This window comes from Taudactylus pleione, unplaced genomic scaffold (assembly GCF_031769625.1).
Source record: "Taudactylus pleione unplaced genomic scaffold, aTauple2 ptg000086l, whole genome shotgun sequence".
Lineage (NCBI taxonomy): Eukaryota > Metazoa > Chordata > Amphibia > Anura > Myobatrachidae > Taudactylus > Taudactylus pleione.
This window is the reverse complement of record NW_028284488.1, coordinates 32,306,033-32,331,042: the sequence shown is the minus strand read 5'-3', so window position 1 is coordinate 32,331,042 and position 25,010 is coordinate 32,306,033. Positions and strand designations below refer to the sequence as shown.

At 45.0% G+C, this 25,010-nt stretch overlaps 1 protein-coding gene across 1 annotated transcript; it reads right to left on the bottom strand.

Annotated features, from left to right (window-relative positions):
- Window positions 1-2,132: 2,132 nt before the first annotated feature.
- On the bottom strand, window positions 2,133-24,764 carry TMEM60 (transmembrane protein 60). The gene is made up of 2 exons (XM_088468934.1): window positions 24,556-24,764; window positions 2,133-2,825 (listed from the first exon to the last, which is right to left on the bottom strand). Exon 2 carries the CDS (start codon window positions 2,775-2,777, stop codon window positions 2,379-2,381), a length of 399 nt encoding a protein of 132 aa, XP_088325060.1. The 5' UTR covers window positions 2,778-2,825; window positions 24,556-24,764; the 3' UTR covers window positions 2,133-2,378.
- Between the last annotated feature and the right edge of the window lie 246 nt (window positions 24,765-25,010).

The following is a 25,010-nucleotide window of genomic DNA, read 5'->3' as shown; positions in this document are numbered from 1 at the left end:
CTAGCCTTTCATTTAAATAACCTTTTCTTACAGAGGTGTCATATCATTTGATCTAAATATTCGCATCACTGTGCGAATAAGAAGCATTTGAAAGTAAAAAGTTGCATGAAAAGACGTTTGACGCTACCGAATCACACGGAGCTCTCGCATTGTGTAGCGACATTTGTAGTGCACGGAGGATAGATGAATGTGGACACACCTGTATACCACTTTTCAAGATTATGATTACCACTTGAATATTTTTGTACCCTTATTTTGATAGTAGCAATTTGTGTACCATCCTTACAATAATATTTACAATTATACAAGGGTGGTTCAATAAGTTAACAAGACCTCTCATGTGTAATGTTCTCTATTTCATTACAATTTCCCATCAGGCCAGAGCAGGTAGACCACTGCTTCTCCTCATGGCCATTAGACTGCACCTCATATCAGTCATATTGTTCCAACATCAGTTGTAAGATAGCGGGGCTGGCAGAAACATAGTCAATCATCAAGGAGCATTGGCCCTCATTCAGAGCCGGACGCTCTGAGCAGAGCGCACGCTCTGAATGAGGGCCGTCCTCCATAATTATGGAGCGTCCTCCTGGACGCTCGTATAGCTGTGGGTCACCACCCACAGCCTATACGAGCGTGCAGGTTGATGGCCGCGATGGTCTTGACCATCGCGACCATCGCCACTGCGAGCAGAAGCCTGCGGTTGAGTTTCTCAACCGCAAGGCCCGGAGTGATTTTGGCTCTATCAGAGCCAAAATCACTCCCACTGACATCACTAGTGATGTCAGTGGGCCGGCTTCTGACGGTAGGCGTTCCCTTGGGAACGCCCCCGTCTGGGAGGCACGCCCCCGGCACGCCCACCAAAGGGGGCGTGTTGTCAATCAACATCGACAGCACGCCCCCTTTGATCAGACACAACGAGCGAAGGAAAGTCCTTCGCTCGTCGCGTCTGGCGCATGCGAGACGGACAGCCGCTTGCGAGTGGGTCTGAATCAGGCCCATAGTGTGATCAGATTTCTGCTTCTAGGGCAGATAAGCAGCTGAAATGCATTGCAACTTGTCAAGGTGTATGGTGATAATGTCAGGTCACGGAAACCAGTTTGAGTTTGGTGCACTGCCTTTGATAACTGCAGGACAGACGTTCAAGATGAGAAGTGATCAGGCCGGCAAAGCATGTTCACCACAGATAACAATCTATGCTGCATTGAAGGTCTGATTGAGATGGACAGACGCATTTGAGTTAGTGATATTGCTGACAAACTGAATATCCCAGTGGGTACTGTGCATAACATCGCTCATGAAAAACTGGGGCACAGTAAAAAGTGTTCATGTTGGGTACCGAAGCAAATCACAGAAATTCACAAAATCATAGGCATTTTATTGCTGCACGATAACGCCAAACTCAGCCAATCGCATGCGTGAGTTGTGATGACGTTGCCATTGGTTAAGTACCGGACCATCCTCCCTACAGCTCTAACTTGGCGCCGAGTGATTGCCATCTCTTTGGACCTTTAAAGAAGCACCTGGGTGAAGACGATTCGCAACCGACGGTGATTTTCTCTTTCTTCAATTTAACATCCTCCTAACCCTAGGCCAACTTTCCAGTGTGAATGGATTATACAGCCCAACAAGAATATCTGCAATTGGGCTGGACTAATTTGCAATATGTAGCACCTTTCCTTGTGTATCAACACCTATTTCCCTATAGATTGTAAGCTTGCGAGCAGGGCCCTCTTACCCTTATGTATGTATGTATGTATGTCTTTTACAACCCAGTATAATGTTAATCTTGATTCAAATTGTAAAGCGCAACGGAATTTGCTGCGCTATATAAGAAACTGTTAATAAATAAATAAAACATTTTCTGTAAGCAGTCATGTCCCAGCTTCAGGCACTTGACATGGATATCTTCTATGCCGGGATAGATGCCTCAGTGTGCCGTTGAAACAAATGCTTAGTATGGGGACTATGTGGAAAAAATAATCTGTACCAGGGCCATACTACTGACTATACATACATGTACGAGTTGAATAAATTTACGCAATGAGAGGTCTTATTACCCTCCTACTAAAAGATTATTAACAGTGATGTAATTTAAATGTAACCAGGGATATAAGAAAACACTGAGCATTAAATACGTATATATGTTATTTATTTACATACAGTATAATATAGCTCAAAAACATGTTTCCCTTAAACAAGTGAATCAAATCCATAGTGGTGGATACTTAACTGCTAACAATACAGGTATTTCATTTAAATGACCTTCAAGAAATCAAAGATGATATTCAATAGGGGAATTTAAACATTTTGATGGCAAGCTGCAAACTGCCCCCCATCCCTCCCTCAAGCTCAGCTGCTTCCAACAGGACGAGTTAGTCTCAGATCATATAAAATACATTGAATCCAAGTTCAATCAGCCCACCGATCAATAGTATCCACAAAGGAATAAATACAAAGCATAAATACATACTGGTGAATTGTTCCAACAGTGCACATAAGATGAGACAAAATGCCAATTTCAGTAACATGGCAGCAAGATACCAAGACTTTTTCTTCATATTTTGTGCTCCATTCCGGGGATCATACCCAGATTTACATCGTCCTGCCATTTTCACAATCAGCATAACAAGTAGTATGGTGTCAAATATCCAGACAGGAATGAAGATGATGAACCAGTTCCAAGGGGCCTTCTCATCCAGCTTTAGCACCAACATGATCAGGAAGAGTAAACTGAAGAGCCAAGTGAGCAGCACTCTCTGCGCCAGGGACATTCTCATTTAAACTGATTTTAGGGGGTTTCCAAGCCAAGATGAAGAGTGGTATCCCTGCATTGCAATAATAACATATTATTCATTATGTATGCATAGATATAGAATTCTGATAGTAGTTTCAAACTTCTTAACCACTTAATAACCAAAGAGTTTTTGGGGGGTTTGACAAAAACAAAATTTCACTTTAATGCATCAGTTTAAATGAAAATATATATTTTTCCATTTATTACTCTATACAAATTAGGTTCATAACACTTTTCTTGGAGAGAAGGGGCTAGCAAAAAAGGAATACAAACAGTTTTCATAATCACAATGGGGAAAGCAGGATTTATCTGAAACACAGCTTTTCATAATGAACCCCCTAATTACTGTATTACACTGTACAGCTGCAATTTATGCCAGAAGTTCCCAAACTCCGCCCCTTATGGTCCAGGTTTTAAGAATATCCACAAATCTGTCCAGATGCTTAAATCAAATTGATTGAGGTACTAATTAAGTCACCTATGCTCAAGCATGGATATCCTTAAACATTTCGGAACTTCTGATTTAGTCATTATATTCACCTCACAATTTAGTTAGCACTCTTACAAAGGTGTGGTATAGAAGATACAGTGTCTAGATAGACACTCAATAGACCAACAGACTTTTTTTTAAATTTAAGCCTAATCTTCAGCCTTACCCTCCCCCTAGTGCCTAACTCTAACCATCTCTATCCAAAACCTAACCCTCCGTATGTGCCTAACCCTAAAAAAATCTGTTGAAAAAATCTTGTCGACCATTTGCACAGTCGACCAATAATCAGTTGATCGTTTGTACCTGTCGACATTTTCTCCCCGTCAACCTATTGCCTGTCGACCATCTGGTGTTGACCTATTGAGTGTCTACCTAGACACTGTCAATCTTTAATCTGGATACACACTTACATTTACCTCACAATTGAGTCAACACTTACATATACCTCAAACTGGATACATACCTAATAGATATATCTGCAGATGATGGTTGTTCGGAATCGGTATGAAATACCGCCGGCCGATTCCTGGCAGCGCCTGGCCGACAGATTAGCAAAGCCCGGCAGCGCTGGATATCCCGATCGTCCCTAAGGTAAGTATAAACTAACCTAACCCCCTAACCCTCCTTAGGGGTGCCTAACCTTAACCTCCCCCCCAAGTGCCTAACCCCCCCTGCTCCGCTGCCTAAACCTAAGACCCCCGGGGGTGTGCCTAACCCTAAGTCCCCCCCGGGGGTGTGCCTAACCCTCCCTCCCCCTAGCTTAACCCTCCCGGGGGGTGCCTAACCCTAAGTCCCCCCCGGGTGCCCTAAACCTAAAGAGGCTGTCCGCTAGCGGCGCCCGACATCCCTTCGATCTGGATGCTGGGCGCCTGTCTCCCGGCGTCAGGTAAATGTCAGTCGTCTACATCTAGACGCCCGGCATTTCACCCTCGCCGGGATATGACAGTCGGGAAGCCAGCTGCTGGTATTAAGGCAGCCGGTTTCCCGATTGTATACCGGTTGTTCATACGCACTGACAACCATCATCAGTCATCTGGTCGAGGATCGCTTCGCACCCTCCTCTGCATGTGTACGGGTGGTGGGCTGACCACCCATATAAACAGCACGATGGACAGACGTATCTGCCATCGGCTGTGCAGCAGAGCCAATGCGATATGTCTACGAATTACGTATTTCACAGACATATCACTGATGCACACTGGCCAACGGGCACATTATATATTGGCATATTAATTGATTGGCCAATATATCTGCCAGTGTGTACTCCGCATTAGTGTTCCTGTGAGGCTGTTTTACCGCTAAAACAGCCTGCGCTGTGCCTTCCCTACCCGCGCGGCATCTATTCACCCAGCGAAGATAATCGGAACTTTGGCGCGCGGCATCTTCACCATGAGGGGGAGAGCTTGGGTGAAGCCCAGCACCTCCATAAATGCTGGCTACGCCCTCTAGTGTGGGGACTTGGAGGGGTGTCACATGGAAATGCCCCCTCCCCGGTCAGCCACGCCCCCTTCAGGGAGCTCGCGGAGACCCTGTGCTCACAACCTCAGCGCGCTGCCTGCGGTCTAGCTAGAACACTATACCTCACAATTTAGTCAGGACTCTTAAAATGGGTATACACTAGACGATATGTTGTCCGATCCGGTGGATAGGGCCGACATATTGTCCACATCGGCCAGTATGTACTCACTATTAGCGACCATACGAGTCGTTCATCGCATCCGACAGATTTGAGCCTACATGTAGGCTCAATCTGTCGATTTGATTAACGACTCCCTGCTTGTAGAGGTGACTGGTGAACGACATATGGTGCGGTCATTCACCAGATCGTGCGGTATTAAACGACCGCACGATATGTCATGCATCGGCCGGGTACACACATCATATTTACTGACTTTCTGCCTGTCCCCTCCAGGAGGGGGCAGCCACATCGGTGTAGCAGGGGGCGTGGTGGCGGTATAAGTGGGCGGTGCAGGAGCAATATTACCAGCGTTTTACCAGGGGAAGGGGCTACAATTATGCGATTCAAAGAGAATCGCGCCATTGTCCCCCCTTGGGACCACCCACTTTCGCTCGATAAGTGGGTGCCACTGGGGGGAGGGCGTGGGGGGCAGCGGCCAATCAGGGAGAGTTGCCTTCTCTTGCAGGGGGCCAGGAGTGGCACCCAATTTTCAGGAGGTTCTCTGCCAAACCGGGAGAGTAGGCAACCATGACATACATCTTCTAGTGTGTACCTGACATTGCATATACTTCACAATTTAGTCAGCAGGCCCTTTATCAGTATATAATCTCATATTTATCTATACATCTCCAGAACCCTTGGACTGGAAGTTAGGTTTTGACTATGGAGCCATCATTGTTCCCTGTGAGGAAGTGTAAAGCCGCATATCCACTAGCCGATATTTTGAACGACTGAACAATATAGTTATCGTTCATTATATCGGCCAGTGGATATGCCGTCAACGACCAGTGATGCGCGCTCCCGCTGGTCGTTGTCCATACTTGCAGGACAACCTGACGATATTGTCAGGTTCTGCAAGTACGGGGATGAGGGAGCGTGACGTCACTGAACGATATCGTGATTATCGTTCAGTGTGGGTGCGCTTATGGAGCGAATCGTGTAGTGGATATGCGTCGTAAGATTTTGGAAGTGATAGGTTGTGATGTAGCAGCTGATTGTGACTGACCATCATAAACAACCTTTATAATGAAAATCAGTTTTGGTATAAAAGTTGCTGATTAGTACAGTATAAAAAAAGTCAGTTATCAGCTGTTTGTGAGCTGTATATTATATGATGTGACTGTTGATATGCCATCTTCTCACAGTGTAACGTAAGCTTATTTTAAACAACATTTTAGATCCTGACCCATTCCTGGAGAACCCAAAACATTACAAGGAGGAGCCACTGGGGATGGTTATCGCTCTCGGATCTCCTATCCTGGGCTCCACTATTAACCCCTATCTAATCAATTGGAACCATTGGCTTCATAATCCCACTTACAGGTGCCCAGGATGACTCCGCTCATCGACTAAAATGCAACTTCCAGGCACAATTTGTGCCTTACGTAGGCATTGCGGCTGACCTTTTCTACATAACAGCTGATACCTGCTCTTCCTCCACATTGATGGCGACAACATATGCCACACTCCTTCCTGGTACTATGCCATTAGGCAGATCTTCTCTGTATGTTTTGCTCTTTGATCAGTAATTGCACCAATGCACTTTTTATTCTGCTTGTACAATTTTAGTATATAATATTATATCTACATTACTCTGTACTGCTCTGCAAAGTCTCTGGCACCTTATAAACGTTAATGATTGTTTGTATAACTAGTTTCCAGAAACAGGAAGTTCTGAGTTGTAAGAGTACAATAAAACAAAAAGCAAGTACTCCCGTTCCTGGGCACAGCTATTCTAGATATTCTTATAACCAAACATATAATGGTGGGGGTTAATATAAACCAACATGAGTGGGAAAATATCAAAGTCACTTATTTTCAATTGACTCCAAATAGTGTCTCTGATCAATAAGGAACTTCAATCTTGTCGGTCACCTTTATCCCAATCTACAAATGGCAATATACATCTCAAATGTTCCTCGGGAGAAGGAAAAAGAAGAAAAAACACCAATGGTACAGTATATCTCAAATAAACGTCTAAAATAACAGTCCTCCACTTCAAGTCTTCAATATGTCAAGAACATACCGTACTCACGTAAAAAACGGAGTATACACCACCCAAAAAGGTTTCTTTATATTCTATGTCACTAGGCATTCAATCAATAAAATTCTGGACCCATACATATTTTCCCACTCATGTTGGTTTATATGAACCCCCACCATTATATGTTTGGCTGGATATAAGAATATCTAGAATAGTTGTGCGCAGGAACGGGAGTACTTGCTTTTTGTTTTATTGTACCCTTTTTGGTGGTGGATGATCTCCTTTTTTAGTACTCTCTAATTGCTGCCGCTAGTGTGCGCAGTAGATTCCTCCCCGTTTTTGTTTATTGAGTTGTAGGAGTGCTTAAGTTTGTGCGTATGTGAAATTAATAAAATGAGCAATTACATTGTGCCGGTAAACAAGAAAAGAAAGCATTGAGGTGCAACAGTAATGTACATACAGATGTGAACACATACATCTTACCCCGTACGCTACAAGTCGCGTTACACATAATATGACAGTGTCAGCGGCTGTGACACAGTAACGTAGCATTTCGCACGCAGATACACCCGCAGTAACATTTATAATATCATTTTAATCAGCAGAAGCCTGATTAAAATGACTCATTTGAAGGTAAAAGGTCTCACAAAAAGACACACTGCGCTACCGAGTCACGTCACTCAATCAAGAAGGGCTGCTTAATGTGCAAGGAAGTATGTGGACACATCTGTAGAATAATGGTTGCTACAAGGACATCATTCTTCAGTGGATGCTAACAGCATTCAGCAATCACAAGAAACTGTGTTGTTTCTCAGGACTTGTCCACATGAATGAACTTGTAAATGTAGGTATCTGTAACTTTTGTTCAATAGGAAAACATAAATCCATCCAGTCACACTCTCCTTCCTGAGGCACGTGCATGCACGTTACGCAGTGCATATAGGTGTGATGTGCACGTGCAAACATGGGTGATGACCTAACTTAGATCAGGTAAATAGATATAATTAAATAGGTATGGATGGCACCAGAAGTTACCCTATAACTGTAGCCTAAAGAGAAAAAAGGGTTTCCCAGACCCGCAAGAGTAGATCAATATGAAAAAATTGTATTTTGGTACCTACCGGTAAATCCTTTTCTCTGATTCCACAGGGGACACTGGAAACAAGTATATTAGGGTCTAGAGGCGTGGTTAGTTGAAGCTGGCACTTTAAATAATAAGTGTGACGCTATTCCTCCTCTATTCCCCACCAGCCCACAGTTTAGAAAAATGAAGACAGAGAAGATGGAGAACAACAGGAGCAAAGAGAAGGAAAGGTCACACAAACAGAACTACACACGGAACAAACCGAACAGGCAGGTGAAGAGCGCTGAGGTGGGGCGTCCAGTGTCCCCTGTGGAATCAGAGAAAAGGATTTACCGGTAAGTACCAAAATCCCATTTTCTCTTTCATCCACTAGGGGACAATGGAAACAAGTACACTGGGGACGTCTTAAAAAGTTTTCCCCCACGGACGGGAGCATACTGAGGAACCTGCAGAACAAGGCGGCCAAATCGTAAAGCTGAAGCAGCAAACGTGTCAAACCTATAAAACTTCACAAAAAGGTATGTACCGGGGACCAAGAGGCCACACACGGTGGAGGCACCTCGACGTGCTGCCCACGACGTACCCACAGAGCGTGCGGAATATTCTGAAAAGACGGAGGAGGAGGTCTATTGCTGCTGACATAAGCTCGACATATAGTCAGTCGAATCCACCTCGCCAACGTTAGTTTTGACGCTGGCCAACTCCTCCGAACTGCATCATACAGAACAACATCCAGAGACTGAGTCCTCAACCAAGAAAGGCACTAGAATAGGCCGCCCTATCATCATGAAAGATAAAGTATGGGGGTTTACAAGACAGGGCCCCCAACTCAGAAAACCCGACGGGTCGAAGCCTATGCCAGGAGGAGAACAGTCTTCCAAGACAAATACTTAATATCTACCTCATCAAGCGGCTCAAACATGGAAGATTAAAGAAACGCAAGTACTAAATTCAGGTCCCAGGGAGCTGTAGGTGGAACAAAAGGTGGCTGCACCTGCAACACTCCCTGAAGAAAAGTCTGCACCTGAGATGTGAGGGCTAATTTGCATTGAGAAAAGATAGAAAGAGCAGATATCTGCACTTTGAAGGACCCTAAATGAAAACCAACATCGAGCCCCGTTTGAACAAAAAACAAACAGGGTGGAAAGTCCCGACTGTCACACCATGCTGCGTAAGACTGCCAAATGCGGTGGTAATGCGCAGCCACAACCAGTTTTCTGGAGCGAAGCATTGTGGGGATAACAGATTCTGGGATGCCTTTGTGTCTCAAGATAGTGGCCTCAACAGTCACCCCATTAAACACAGCAGCGCTAGGTTGGGATGTACAAAAGGACCCTGTTGCAGAAAGTCCAGACGAAGTGGCAGGGGCCACGGGTCGTCTGCTAAGAGAGTCCAAAGGTCCAAGAACCAACTCCTCCGAGGGTAGTCCTGTGCCACGAGTATGAACGAGGCAGACGTGTTCTATCCGCTTTTGAAGACGAGGAAGTAGTGCAATTGGAGGAAATAGGTAAACCATGTTGTAGGTCCATGGAACTGTGAGTGCGTACACTGCATCTGCAGCCGGATCAAGTTCTGGACATGTATCTTGGTAGCTGATGGTTTAATCGAGATGCCGTGAGGTCCACCTGAGGCTGACCCCAACGACGGACCAAGACTTGCAATATGTTTGGGTGAAGCATCCGTTCCCTGCAGGGTTGCATAAAAATCTGATTTTTTTTAAAAAAATAAAATAAAAAATTAAAAAATTCGGATTTGTTTTAAATCGGATTTGGATTTAAATAGGATTTTTTTTATTCAAATTTTTTTTTAAGTAACCTGTTTAATTTTAGATTTTAAACCTTGTTTTAGCAATAAATTAACATTTTTTTGAAGTTAGAACAGTAACAAAATGAACACAGTAATAGAATAAATACACACTAAACAGTTGCATCAAGAAGTACAATTAGGTTCTGAATTTCACTCAATCAGTTGTTTGAGTCGGAGTCAAACACGTACATGTATTTGTCCACGTCCTCACCAGAAAAGGCTCTGTAGAATGCAACCAGCTTAGATCCTTTTTCATTTACCAATCTGTTGCGTGTTTTGGATTGTACAAAACCATACGCTGAAAAAAATCCTTTCAATTCCTGCACTTGATGAAACTGCGGTCAACATCAGCTGCAGAAGATTTACTACAGAAGTGTCTAACTGAAGTTAAGCTGCGTAGGACATCCACCAGGCTAGAGGAGATACTTGGTGTCCACTTCAAACATGTATAGTGCAAATGGTTTCATGGATGCACGAAAGTTGATGATGACCGGCATAATTTGACTATTATTGGCATGAGCAAACTATATAGCAGTCTCAATTTCAGCAGGACTGTTTTTTTTTCCCCCTGTACCTAGGATCAAGTAGATTAGCCAAGCAAGTGAGCATCTGTGAGTGTAATTTTAGCTCTTGCCTTTGCCATCTTTACTACATTGTTGTGGTGTCCAATCTCTTCAAGATCATATAACAGCTTCTTTCACACTTGTACGACATCACGGATTGTGCAGTTGCGTCTTTGTGCATGATCCAGAGCTACAGCTACATAATTTCATTTAAATCGTTTGATTTAAATCGCGAAACCCTGATTCCCTGGGGTGAAGATCCTGGCGACTGAGATAATCTGCTTCCAAGTTGTCCACTCCCAGGATGAACACTGCCGACAGGATCACTGACTGACTCTCGGCTCACCAGAGAATCCGATAGACATGCGACTTCGTGTCGATTGATATAAGCAACGGCCGTCGCGTTGTGTACTCTCACCGGTTGAGACCTTAGTAAGTGTGCGGCTACGAGCAGAGCATTGTAAATTGCTCTGAGTTCCAACACATTTATGGGCCACCGTCTTTCCTGTGGAGGCCAACGGCCCTGAAACTGACAGTTTAGGACTACCGCTCCTCATTCTCGGAGACTGGCGTTTGTCGTCACGATTATCCAATCCCACACTCCGAATCTTCGACCCGCAAAGAGGTTGTTTGGTTGCATCCACCAGAGAGATCATCCGATGTAAGAGTAGGGGGGACCCTGACCCCTGTGTTAGGAGGTCCAGCTGGAACACACGGGAGTGGAATCGTCTGAATTGTAGTGCCTCAAAAAGGCAGCTACCATCTTTCCCAAGAGACTAAAACAAATAAGTATAGACACCTTCTTCTGTCTGAGAACTAACTGAACTAGTAGCTGAATGTCCTTGGCTTTGTCTTCCGATAGGAACACCAGCTGTAAACTCGTATCCAGGATCATCCCCAGAAACTGGAGACAGACGGAATTAGGTTGGATTTAAACAAAAAAAAATAATAGATCAGCCAGCCGTGCTGATTCAGAGTCTGTTGGTAAGGCGTGGGTCCCAGAGAAGAGATTCAGATGGGGCCTTGATCAACATGTCATCTAAGTAAGGCATTATGGTCACACCTGATGTCCAAGGATGTGCAATCATGACAGATATGACCTTGGGGAAGACACATGGTGCCGAGGATAAACCGAACACCGAACTGCAACGCCCAAAACTAATTGCAAAACGCAGGAAAGGTTGATGTGGTCTCCAAAATGGGACATCCAGAGAAATGAGAGACTCCACCGGTTCCAAGCTCGCAATGACTGAGTGAATCAACTCCATCTTGAAGCGATGAACCATCAGATACTGGTTTAAAAACTTGAGGTTCAGGATAAGCCTGACAGACCTGTTCTGCCTGGTTACCACAAAGAAAGTTACAGTGGAACCCCAGACCCTGATGATGTACCAGAACTGCCGATTTTAGGAGAGACCTTGCAGAACCTCGGTCTTGTCTGCCGACACCGGCAGACCCTTTGTGAAGAAACGATCTGAAGGAGAAACTTTGAAATCTATACTGTACCCAACGGAGAGTAATCTGCAAATCTATGTATCTGAAGAGGTCTGGCTCTTTTTTCAAACCTGTTGAAAGGTCTAAGTGAGCTCCTGCAGTATGAGATCCCAAGTGGGACGGGAGACAGTCACGCCACCTGTTTTCAACTGGCTGCAGTTCCTGTTGACGTGCTAACGTCTGTAGGCAACCTCTACTTCTGCCACCCCTAGCGTGTGTGGAAGCACCCCTGGCTCTCCCACGAAAGGGCTGCGGGCCATGAAACTTGTGACCATTGTAAGTCCTTCTGGATGGCGAGGTAGTTGAAGGAGGAAAGTAGACTTACTCCATGTGGCTTGGGATATCCATTAGTCCAGTTCTGGACCAAAAAGCATATCACCCGTGAACTGCAGATCTTCAGCCTTCTCCCTTTTGGATTCTGCGTCCGCCTGCCAAGAACGCAGCCAGAGAGCTCTGCGGGCTGCAATAGCGGAAGCAGATATACGTGCACTGATCTGGCTGATATCCATGGAAGCCTCTCCCAGGTACACCGCCGATTCACTGTGTTCGGTACTTTCAGAGCTGAGTTACGATTCCAGGCAGGAGTCCAGACCCATAATGAACTGCTCCGCTCAGCAGGCCACAGCCTTGTTAACCCAAGCTCTAACAATTCTTGGTCTGAATAGCAGTGTACACAGATCGGAGTGTTGTTTCTAGCTTACGATCTGAAGGGTCTATAATTGTCATTGCACCTGTGACCGGAAGCGTTCTTTGATAGCCGAGAACCAAATGCATCCACTGATGGAAGGGTTTCCCGCTTTTCTATCAGAGATGAAGGAAACAGATGGCTGGAGTCAAAATGTCTCGGTATCTGGAAACGCTTATCTGGTTGCTTTCAAGCCGCTGAAAACTGGACCTGAAGTTACTGTGAAAAGGGAAAAACAACAGACTTCTTTTGCTGTTTACCAAATAGATCAAACTGTTCAGGTACTCTGTCTACTGGGAAATTAAGTACCTGCTGACTGCCAAGATTAATGGCTCTACCCAGAGTACCAATTATTAATCCTGCGGTACCGTTTTGGTAGGAAGTGTAGGGCATTCTACTAGTGGAACCCATATCCACTGATTTGGCCAGTCCAGCCGCCCAGGCGGACTGTAATAACGCTAAACCAAAATGCCCGCTAAGGCTGAGGCCCACGGTGTAGACAAGGAAATCATAGTAACAGGGGAATATACTACTGTACATGCATCAGTTTGTGGTACCAGTAGGATTTTGCTATGCAAGTTTTGTTATTGCTTAAAGAGCAAACAAACAACTTCTGAGAAGCTTTGGTGGCTATCTTGCCTGTCATGGTAGAGACACACAACCCACTCACACAGAACAGGAAAATATACAGTCTGAGACCAGAAGGCTAATGGGAGACAAAGGGGGAAAATCACACCACTCCCTTGTCCAATTCATGGGTTCCCTACAAGCACCAGCCAGTCAGTACATCCCAGTGTACTCACAGCTCTTGAAAGGAACCTGGGTAGAATGGATGTCAGAAGGTGCCCAGAGAATCACTGTAGCCGTGAAGTCTCTGTAACATGACGCCTGTACTCAGCCTGGGAGGAGAGGTGCAGGGAGAATATGTGTAAGAGCCAGTGAAAGCAGCAGCAGCGCTGTTTGTTACAGCCCGTGCACAGAGAGAGCCCACGCTATGAAGCTCCGCCCCCAACCCCTCTTCATCCTGGCGCCATGATAGAAAATTATATATATATATATATATATATATATACACACATACATACATACATACACGCTCCTCCGGCACTCTGTTAGCATGAGGCTTGCTGCCCAACTGGCTCTAGTGCCCTCCTCATGGGGTAACTACCCCTACTCCATAAACTCCACAATGACAGGCAGCACTCAGACTTGAAAATCCACAATCCATATTAGTGCAAGGTCAACATTTTGGGGTCTTCCACTCCTTCCTCAGGACAACATACCATAAACTGTGTAACAATACTTGCTTAAATAACATAGAAACATAGAATTTGACGGCAGATAAGAACCACTTGGCCCATCTAGTCTGCCCCTTTTCATGTAACCCTATTTACTCCTTACGTCTGTCAAGGATATTCTTATGCCTATCCAAAGCGTGTTTAAATTGTTCCACTGTTTTAGCTCAAACCACCTCTGATGGGAGGCTATTCCACTTACCCACTACCCTTTCTGTGAAGTAATTTTTCCTCAAATTTCCTCTGAGCCTACCTCCCTCCAATTTCAGTGCATGTCCTCATGCTCTTGTAGATCTCTTCCTTTGAAGAATGCTTCCCTCCTGTCCCTTGTTAAAACCCTTCATGTATTTGAAAGTTTCTATCATGTCCCCCCTTTCCCTTCTCTGTTCCAAACTATACATATTAAGATCTTTTAGTCTTTCTAGGTAAGTTCTATGCTGTAGGCCATGCACCATTTTAGTTGCCCTTCTTTGTACCGTCTCTAATGTGTTTATATCCTTCTGGAGATATGTCCTCCAGAACTGAACACAGTATTCTAAATGAGGCCGTACCAAGGACCTATACAGTGGCATTATCACTTCTTTTTTCCTGCTACTGATTCCTCTCCCTATGCAACCAAGCATCTGACTTGCCTTCCTCAATGCTTTGGTGCATTGCTTGCCTGCTTTCAAGTTTTCTGAAATGGTGACTCCTAAATCCCTTTCCTCCTCTGTATTTTCTATTATAGTGTCCTTGATACTATATTTAGCCTTTAGGCTATTGGGACCCAAGTGCATGATTTTGCATTTTTTGACATTAAACTGTAGTTGCAATGTTCTTGCCCATTCCTCTAGTCTACTCAGCCTCAGTCATTTGTTTTACCCCTCCTGGTGTGTCTACCCGGTTGCATACTTTTGTGTCATCTGCAAAAAGGCATACTTTCCCTTTAATATTATTTGCAATATCACCAACATAGATATTAAAAAGCATTGGCCCAAGTACTGATCCCTGGGGTACTCCACTGGTTACCTTTGCCTCCTTTGAATACACTCCATTTACTACAACTCTCTGTTTCCTATCCTGCAACCAAAATCTTATCCATTCAATAGTCATATAATCCAATCCCAAGCTTTCCAGTTTGTTTATCATTCTGCGATGTGGGACCGTATCAAAAGCCTTACTAAAGTCTAGATAAGCTACATCTACGGCCCCCCCTTGATCTATTACTTTGGTCACCCACTCAAAAAAAGTCAATAAGATTTGTTAGGCATGATCTCCCCTGAGTAAATGCATGCTGTTTGGGATCCTGTAAATTGTTGGATTTGAGATATTCCACCACTCTTTCTTTGAAAAGTGTTTCCATAATTTTTCCCACTACTGATGTAAGGCTTACTGGTCTGTAGTTACTTACTTCTTCTTTGCTGCCACTTTTGTACAGTGGTATTACATTTGCTCTTTTCCAGTCCTCTGGAATCACTCCTGATACTAGTGACTGGTTGAATAATTCTGTTAATGGTGTTACCAGGACCCCTTTAAGCTCTTTTAGTATCCTTGGATGTATCCCATCTGGCTCCATTGATTTGTCCACTTTCAGTTTAGAGAGTTCTGTTAGGACCCTCTCCTCTGTACATGAAATTTTAAGTACTTCATTTTGATGAATGCCTCTGCAACTTAACTATGGCCCCTTCCCCTCTCCTTCTGTAGTGAAAACTGAACAAAAATTATTATTTACACTATCTATTTCTTTGTCTCCCCCGATCATGTACTCACTCTCTGTCTTAAGTCTTATTATTCCTCCATGTGACTTCCTCCTTTCACTTATATACTTACAAAAAGTTTTTCTCCCTTTATCTACTGACTGGGCCATTTTCTCCTCAGCTTCTGCCTTTGCACACCTAATCACCTTCTTAGCCTCCCTCCTTCTGGCAAGATACACCTCTGTCATTATTTTGGGTCTGCTTATATTTCCTAAAAGCCATCTTTTTTAATTTCACACTAGTTGATACCTGTTTTGTAAACCACACTGGCTTCCTTTTCCTGGTGCTTTTCCTAACCCTTTAATACAAAGGTCTGCAGCCTTCAGTATTGCATTTTTTATTTTTACCCACCACTCCTGCACTCCTTCCAAGTTCTTCCAATCTGCCACTGATTCAGTAACACATCTTTCCATCTCTGCAAAGTCAGCCTTCCTAAAATCTAACACTTTTGTTTGTGTATGGCATGAATTGGACCCTGTCTTTATACTAAGCCATACTGCTTGGTGATCACTGGATCCTAGGTTCTCACCCACATTTACATCCGATATTCTGTCACAGTTTGTGAGTATCAAGTCCAGAATAGGATTTTTGCGAGAGGGCTCCCTCACTAATTGTTTGAGAGATGCTCCCTGCAGAGAATTTAGAAAGTGGCCACTTCTAGAAGAACTTGCAGCAGACACCTCCCAGTTTACATTAGGTAAATTAAAGTCTCCCATGATTATGACCTCTTCTTTTAAAGCCAATCTAGTAATGTCCTGCAATAGGTACTTATCCAGTTCCCGATCCTGTCCAGGTGGTCTATAGATCACCACAGTGCGAATTATGTCCTTGTCCCCCGTTTCTATAGTCACCCAAAGGGTCTCAGTTGTTGCTTCAACATTTTGTATTATAGTAGCATTTATGCTGTTTTTCACATACATAGTCACACCTCCTCCAATCCTCCCCATTCTAGACTCAGTGTAATCAAAAACGTATCCCCATCCCTCATTCTCAGACCATGCAAGCCTGTCAGTGATCCCGATTCCACACTTCCAGTTTCAGCATCTCCGGCGTAGGGTAGAGGCGGGGGACGGGGGGAGCGCGCAGCTGCTGTAACATGACGCCCATACTACTCACAGCCCTTGTCCATAAGTGGATAGCGAAGCTCTCATACTCACTAATTATTGCAGCTGTGGAGGGTTTTAAGAGAAGCCATGTACACTCCCGCCTGATGCGAGTCAGTACGCCAGGGACCAAGGACCCAATCTTTGGCTAGGTGGCGAAGGGTCCCTCTAGCCAGTCAGTCTATGTAAAAGTTAAAAGTAAACAAAAATAAAGCAAAATGCTGGAACTCTGTCCAGAGTGAACCAGCTCCTATGGAACATTTTTCTAAAGGGCTGGTGGGGAATAGAGGGGGAGGAGCTTCACACTTCTAAATTATTTAAAGTGACAGCTCCAAATAACCACACCTCTAAAGCCAAGTGTCCCATAGTGGATGAAAGAGAAAGAAGGATTCTTCAACACTGGAAGGGGTAAGATAAAAATATTTTACTTTAAATGAATTGTGTCTATGACACTATACTGTGATTGGACCAACCCTTACCCAATATAGGGAGAGCTAATGTGTAGATTGGGAGAAGTCAAAGTAATTATCACAGCTATCCTACAATTGGGTAACACCTTAGAACCATTAATAAAGGATTTAATTCAATAATGGAGACTTATCCCTTTAGGTTCAAATATGTATTATACATTTATAAGTGTTATTAAAAGTAAAAATCAATCTCTGTCATGGATAAACATATTTCTGTTTTATGTTTTTGGATTATTTTGAGCCTAATAATTAACTAACACTATCTTTTTTAAACATTAATTTCTTATTTATTAATTTAGGGGGCAATTGAATGGTTTGTGCCTGCAACTATTGCTTTTGGGCGCCCAACAGAGCTGGGCAGCTGGCTTATGCATAGCATGAAAATATGACTGCTACAATACCCTGGGCAGCTGGCTAACATATAGGATGAAAATATGACTGCTACAATACCCTGGGCAGCTGGCTAATGCATAGCATGAAAATATGACTGCTACAATACCCTGGGCAGCTGGCTAATGCATAGCATGAAAATATGACTGCTACAATACCCTGGGCAGCTGGCTAATGCATAGCATGAAACTATGGGCTCGATTCTATTCAGCGCGATGTAAATAGCTCCGGGAGTGAGCTCCCGAAGCTATTCAATACACCGCGCTGACAAGTCCGACTAATGATTTCTTCTCTCATCCCTCCGGGGATGAGAGAAGAAATCCGACAAAAGTCCCGGAGCGAGGCTGTTTTCTGCCATTAGCGCCGGGAAAACAGCCTCGCGCGGGGAAGTTAGGTCGGGGAATGCCCGTTATCGTGCCTAAACACCCTGTTTAAGGCGCGATAACGAGCCTTCCCTGACCTAACAGCGCGATGAATTGAATAGCTCCGGGAGCTATCTCCCGGCGCTATTTACATCGCGCTGAATTGAATCGTGCCTTATGACTGCTACAATACCCTGGGCAGCTGGCTTATGCATAGCATGAAACTATGACTGCTACAATACCCTGGGCAGCTGGCTAATGCATAGCATGAAACTATGACTGCTACAATACCCTGGGCAGCTGGCTAATGCATAGCATGAAACTATGACTGCTACAATACCCTGGGCAGCTGGCTAACACATAGCATGAAACTAGGACTGCTACAATACCCTGGGCAGCTGGCTAACACATAGCATGAAACTATGACTGCTACAATACCCTGGGCAGCCAACGCATAGCATGAAACTATGACTGCTACAATACCCTGGGCAGCTGGCTAACACATAGCATGAAACTATGACTGCTACAATACCCTGGGCAGCTGGCTAACACATAGCATGAAACTATGACTGCTACAATACCCTGGGCAGCCAACGCATAGCATGAAACTATGACTGCTACAATACCCTGGGCAGCTGGCTAACACATCGCATGAAACTATGACTGCTACAATACCCTGGGCAGCTGGCTAATGCATAGCATGAAACTATGACTGCTACAATACCCTGGGCAGCCAACGCATAGCATGAAACTATGACTGCTACAATACCCTGGGCAGCCAACGCATAGCATGAAACTATGACTGCTACAATACCCTGGGCAGCTGGCTTATGCATAGCATGAAACTATGACTGCTACGATACCCTGGGCAGCTGGCTAACGCATAGCATGAAACTATGACTGCTACAATACCCTGGGCAGCTGGCTAACACATAGCATGAAACTATGACTGCTACAATACCCTGGGCAGCTGGCTAATGCATAGCATGAAACTATGACTGCTACAATACCCTGGGCAGCTGGCTAATGCATAGCATGAAACTATGACTGCTACAATACCCTGGGCAGCTGGCTAATGCATAGCATGAAACTATGACTGCTACAATACCCTGGGCAGCTAACGCATAGCATGAAACTATGACTGCTACAATACCCTGGGCAGCTGGCTAATGCATAGCATGAAACTATGACTGCTACAATACCCTGGGCAGCTGGCTAATGCATAGCATTAAACTATGACTGCTACAATACCCTGGGCAGCTGGCTAATGCATAGCATTAAACTATGACTGCTACAATACCCTGGGCAGCTGGCTAATGCATAGCATGAAACTATGACTGCTACAATACCCTTGGCAGCTGGCTAACACATCGTTTCATGCTATGACTGCTACAATACCCTGGGCAGCTGGCTAATGCATAGCATGAAACTATGACTGCTACAATACCCTGGGCAGCTGGCTAACACATCGTTTCATGCTATGACTGCTAAAATACCCTGGGCAGCTGGCTAATGCATAGCATGAAACTATGGCCCTCATTCAGAGCCGGACGCTCTGAGCAGAGCGCACGCTCTGAATGAGGGCCGTCCTCCATAATTATGGAGCGTCCTCCTGGACGCTCGTATAGCTGTGGGTCACCACCCACAGCCTATAAGAGCGTGCAGGTTGATGGCCGCGATGGTCTTGACCATCGCGACCATCGCCACTGCGAGCTGGAGCCTGCGGTTGAGTTTCTCAACCGCAAGGCCCGGAGTGATTTTGGCTCTATCAGAGCCAAAATCACTCCCACTGACATCACTAGTGATGTCAGTGGGCCGGCTTCTGACGGTAGGCGTTCCCTTGGGAACGCCCCCGTCTGGGAGGCATGCCCCCGGCACGCCCACTAAAGGGGGCGTGCTGTCAATCAACATCGACAGCACGCCCCCTTTGATCAGACACAACGAGCGAAGGAAAGTCCTTCGCTCGTCGCGTCTGGCGCATGCGCACGACGGAGCTCCCTCCGTCGTGCGCATGCGCAGTGCACACCATCGACCCACTTGCGAGGGGACAGCCGCTTGCGAGTGGGTCTGAATGAGGCCCTATGACTGCTACAATACCCTGGGCAGCTGGCTAATGCATAGCATGAAACTATGACTGCTACAATACCCTGGGCAGCTGGCTTATGCATAGCATGAAACTATGACTGCTACAATACCCTGGGCAGCTGGCTTATGCATAGCATGAAACTATGACTGCTACAATACCCTGGGCAGCTGGCTAATGCATAGCATGAAACTATGACTGCTACAATACCCTGGGCAGCTGGCTAATGCATAGCATGAAACTATGACTGCTACAATACCCTGGGCAGCTGGCTTATGCATAGCATGAAACTATGACTGCTACAATACCCTGGGCAGCTGGCTAATGCATAGCATGAAACTATGACTGCTACAATACCCTGGGCAGCTGGCTAACACATAGCATGAAACTATGACTGCTACAATACCCTGGGCAGCTGGCTAACGCATAGCATGAAACTATGACTGCTACAATACCCTGGGCAGCTGGCTAATGCATAGCATGAAACTATGACTGCTACAATACCCTGGGCAGCTGGCTAACACATAGCATGAAACTATGACTGCTACAATACCCTGGGCAGCTGGCTAACGCATAGCATGAAACTATGACTGCTACAATACCCTGGGCAGCTGGCTAACGCATAGCATGAAACTATGACTGCTACAATACCCTGGGCAGCTGGCTTATGCATAGCATGAAACTATGACTGCTACAATACCCTGGGCAGCTGGCTAACACATAGCATGGAAATATGACTGCTACAATACCCTGGGCAGCTGGCTAACACATAGCATGGAAATATGACTGCTACAATACCCTGGGCAGCTGGCTGGCTTATGCATAACATGAAAATATGACTTATCCCTGAAACGACATTTTAATATATATAGCCCCCACATAGTTGGCGTATGTAAGCTTTAAGTAGTAGCTCGTCTTTGCAGTACGTTTCATTTCGCTAGACAGAAGAAACAGCAATCTAGGCAAAGTTACATAGAAAACTGTATGTTCCCGAGTGATATGAGTGGGAGCGCTACTTCAGTATTCACAAATACGCACTATAGTGCGTATTTTACCCGATATTGAGCAATGGGGACTCGCTTTTAAAAAGTAGCCGGGTCCCCATTGACGCGCTATGCTGTGGCCAATCCCTGACAGCTGGCTGCAGCACAGCGCATCCCCCTGAGAACAACACAACGCTGTCTGTTATAGCAGCCAGTGAGATAGACTCTCACTGGCTGCTGCTGTGGAAAGCCGTGCTGGGATCAAGTGTCGGCACAGCATCCGTGCCCAGCGCTGGGACAGGGTGTTTGTTCCCAGCACCGGGTAAGCCACCGCGGCGGGTACCTGGTGAAGGGACCACCTGGTCCCTTCCACCAGCGTCAGCGGTAAAGTGGCGGCGGGAGAAGCTTGGCTACGGGCGCAAGCTAAGCAGAGCTCGCTGCCCAAAAGCCAAGATGCGGCGGCAGTTGTTTATCACTGGCCGCGAGCCAAACACGGCTCGCAGTCCAGCAGCAAATGGGAGGCAGACGTGATGAGCCAATCGCGACTCGCCGCGTCATAGCCCCGCTCACTCGCGGCATCTTGAATTAGATGCCGCTGAGCGGGAACGTTCAGTCGGGCGGTGGAGGCGAGGAGTGAAGACTTCCCGAATACAAGAGAAGAGCGGCGCGGCAACAGTTCCGATGGTCGCGCAAAAGGCCAGAGGATGGCGTGATCAAGGATGAAGAAAGGAAGAGAAAGGGCCAGCGGCAGAGGAATGAAGCTGAGGACCGAAGAGGACTGTGGGAGTGGAACGAAAAAAAAAGCTAACGAAGCTCCCCCCCGCAGCCTCTTCCACCGTACGGGTAGGCGGCCTTGGGCCACCGTTATTTAACCCCTCCCTAGACCACCAGGGTTGTCGGGTACTAGCCCCATGGGATAAATCCAGGTAATAGGCCTGTGGGTATATAGGTTGGCACAAGGCCCAGCCTACATAGGCGGCATTAGGCCCAATTGAAGGTGAGTGACCTGGGCATTAGGCCCAGGTCACTACAGGGCAAATAGGTGGGCCAATACTGGGGGCAATGCATAGGTGGTAAACTACTGAGGGCACTGCATAGGGGGGATTAATACTGGGGGCAATGCATAGGGGGACTACTAGGGGTAATGAATACGGGGACTACTACTGGGGGCAATGCATAGGGGGGAATGCATAAGGGGGATTACTACTGGGGGCAATGCATAGGGGGGAGTACTACTGGGGGCAATGCATAGGGGGACTACTACTGTGGTAGGGACCTAGACACATGCCGCAGTAAGCAGTGGCGGGTCCCTTCGGCGGCTCCCACGGTGCAGGCAGACTGCAGCAGCATTGCAATCTGCCTGTTGACGTGAAATAAAATTAAAATGATGAAGAAAAATGAAATGGCTGAGGACAGCCCTGTAAAGACATCCAGCTCCCTCTGCACTTAATCTAAACATTGGCTCCGTGGGGAATAGATGGGGAGGAGCCAACTTTGATTATGAATTCTTTTAGTGCTGGTTCCACTCATCCACCCATCTATACCCCATTGTACATACTCCAGTGACCCCTAGTGGATGAAGGAGAAATGAAAAAATAAATGGCAGAATGACCACATACATACCTCAAAGGACCTGACATCAATCCTCACCAATGATGACAGGTAAAATGATATCTTCAAAGAACTTGAACAGGACCATTTTATAAGATGACTGCGGTATGCGGTCACGCACTGATATACACACGCCTTAGAGCGTGACCGCACACCCAAGAGTGATATATCTATTACATATACACATATTTACAAACACACACCAGTTAACAGTCCAGGTTTTAAGCAAATCCATGCTTAAGCACTGACAATGTTAAATGAAATTGACTAATGGTGCAAATACACGGTCAGATTTGCTAGATGAACGATTTTACCAACGATTTCATGAATGATGAACAATTTCTGACAGCATTTAAATGAATGAAATCGTCCAACTCTGACTGCAAACACAGTCGATGTAAGATATCTTTATCGGACATACGTTCACACGCATCGTTGGTCGATGAATGCCCTTCATGTCAAAGATATGAACGATTTTTACAATAGTTATCATTCATATCTGATAAGAAATCTGACCGTGTGTATGCAGCATTAGGTACTAATTAAATCACCTATGCTTAAGTACAGATAGACTTAAAACCTGGACTGTTAAGGTGCATACACAGGTAACTATTTTGTAACCAACGATTTTCTGTCAGATTTTCCCTTGAAAAAGTGAACGATTTTTGTGAAGGGTAATGAACGATTTTTACAATGATGAACGAAAAATGTTCCTTCCCTTAATGAAAATAGTTATGTTGGACAGTCTGAAATGGACGATGAACGATAACTATTATTATTATCAGTTTATTTATATAGCGCACACATATTCCGCAGCGCTTTACAGAGAGAATATTTGGCCATTCACATCAGTCCCTGCCCCAGTTGAGCTTACAATCTAGGTTTCCTATATCACAGGCTCACACACATACACACTTAGGTTAATTTTGTTGGGAGCCAATTAACCTACCAGTATATTTTTGGAATGTGGGAGGAAACCAGAGTACCCGAAGGAAACCCAAACAAGCACAGGGAGAATATACAAACTCCACAGATAGGTCAATGGTGGAAATTGAACCCATGACCTTATTGCTGTGAGACAGTAACGCTAACCATTACACCGTCTGTGCTACAAACGGGAGCGCGCTTGAACGATTATAGTTCATCGTTATAACTCAAACTGAATGATTTTTTGAACGATAACGACATTGTTAACGACAAATCGTTCAAAAAATCGTTACCTGTGTATGCACTTATGGAGCGTACACACGGTCAGATTTGTCAGACTTGTCAGATGAACGACTGAACGATTAAACGATTTGAACGATTTGGACGATTTGACCAAAGTTTTGAACGATTTGGACGATTTGAACGATTGAACGATTTTTACCTGCATTAAAATGAATGGAATCGTCCAAGTCTGACTGCAAACCCATCAGATGTCAGATATCGTTATATGACAAACGGGAACGCGCATCGTTGATCGTCCATCGTTCAGGCATGTCAGATATGAACGATTTTTCATCAGATATGAACGACTGAACGATTTTTAAATCGTTATCGTCCATATCTGAAGAAAAAATCTGATCGTGTGTATGCACCATTACACAGTCAGATTTATCAGATGTGTCAGATGAACGATTTGAACTACGAACGATTTTTGACTGCATTAAAATGAATGGAATCGTCCAAATCTGACTGCAAAAACATCAAATGTCAGATATCATTATCTGACCATCAGAAACGCGCATCGATTTTTTAAATAGTTGTCGTTCAGATCTGAAGAAAAATCTGACCGTGTGTATGCACCATTAGGGTGCCTAGACGACAGTTTAGAGAAACACACAATTTGGCCACTAATGCCTGAGCATATCACTATGTCACAAGCGTTAATTACTGCAAGTGCACCATCATATATTTAGGTCTAATTATATAATATGTTTACAAATACAAATCACTTCTCACCAAGCAGCAGTGAAGTACAGCAGTCATTATTAGAGGAGCCAGCACATAACCATGTCAGGCAATGTCATTATCAGAGACACAGATCCCCCTCTAGTAATGGGAGCCAGGAGAAGCAGCAGCGCATTACCCGTTACAAAAGCAAAACGGCCATCAGTATCACGGAAGAATCGCTTCCTGTTGTAAGCTCGCCTGATGATTGGCTATCATCATTCAGGGCTCATCCAATTAGCAGGAGATAGCCATACATACCATTAACACTGATCACGGCGCACTTGTGAGTTTCACAGAACAGACATCTTTAGTCATGGAAAATGTATGAATCAAGCTTATTTCTGCCTGATAATGGTTAATATACATGAAAATAATCGAATTAAGATGATTGACAATCTAGTTTATCGTTTCGTAAGAAGATGCGTTTGATTCAAAGACCTAATAGTAGTGTTTCGCTCTTTCGC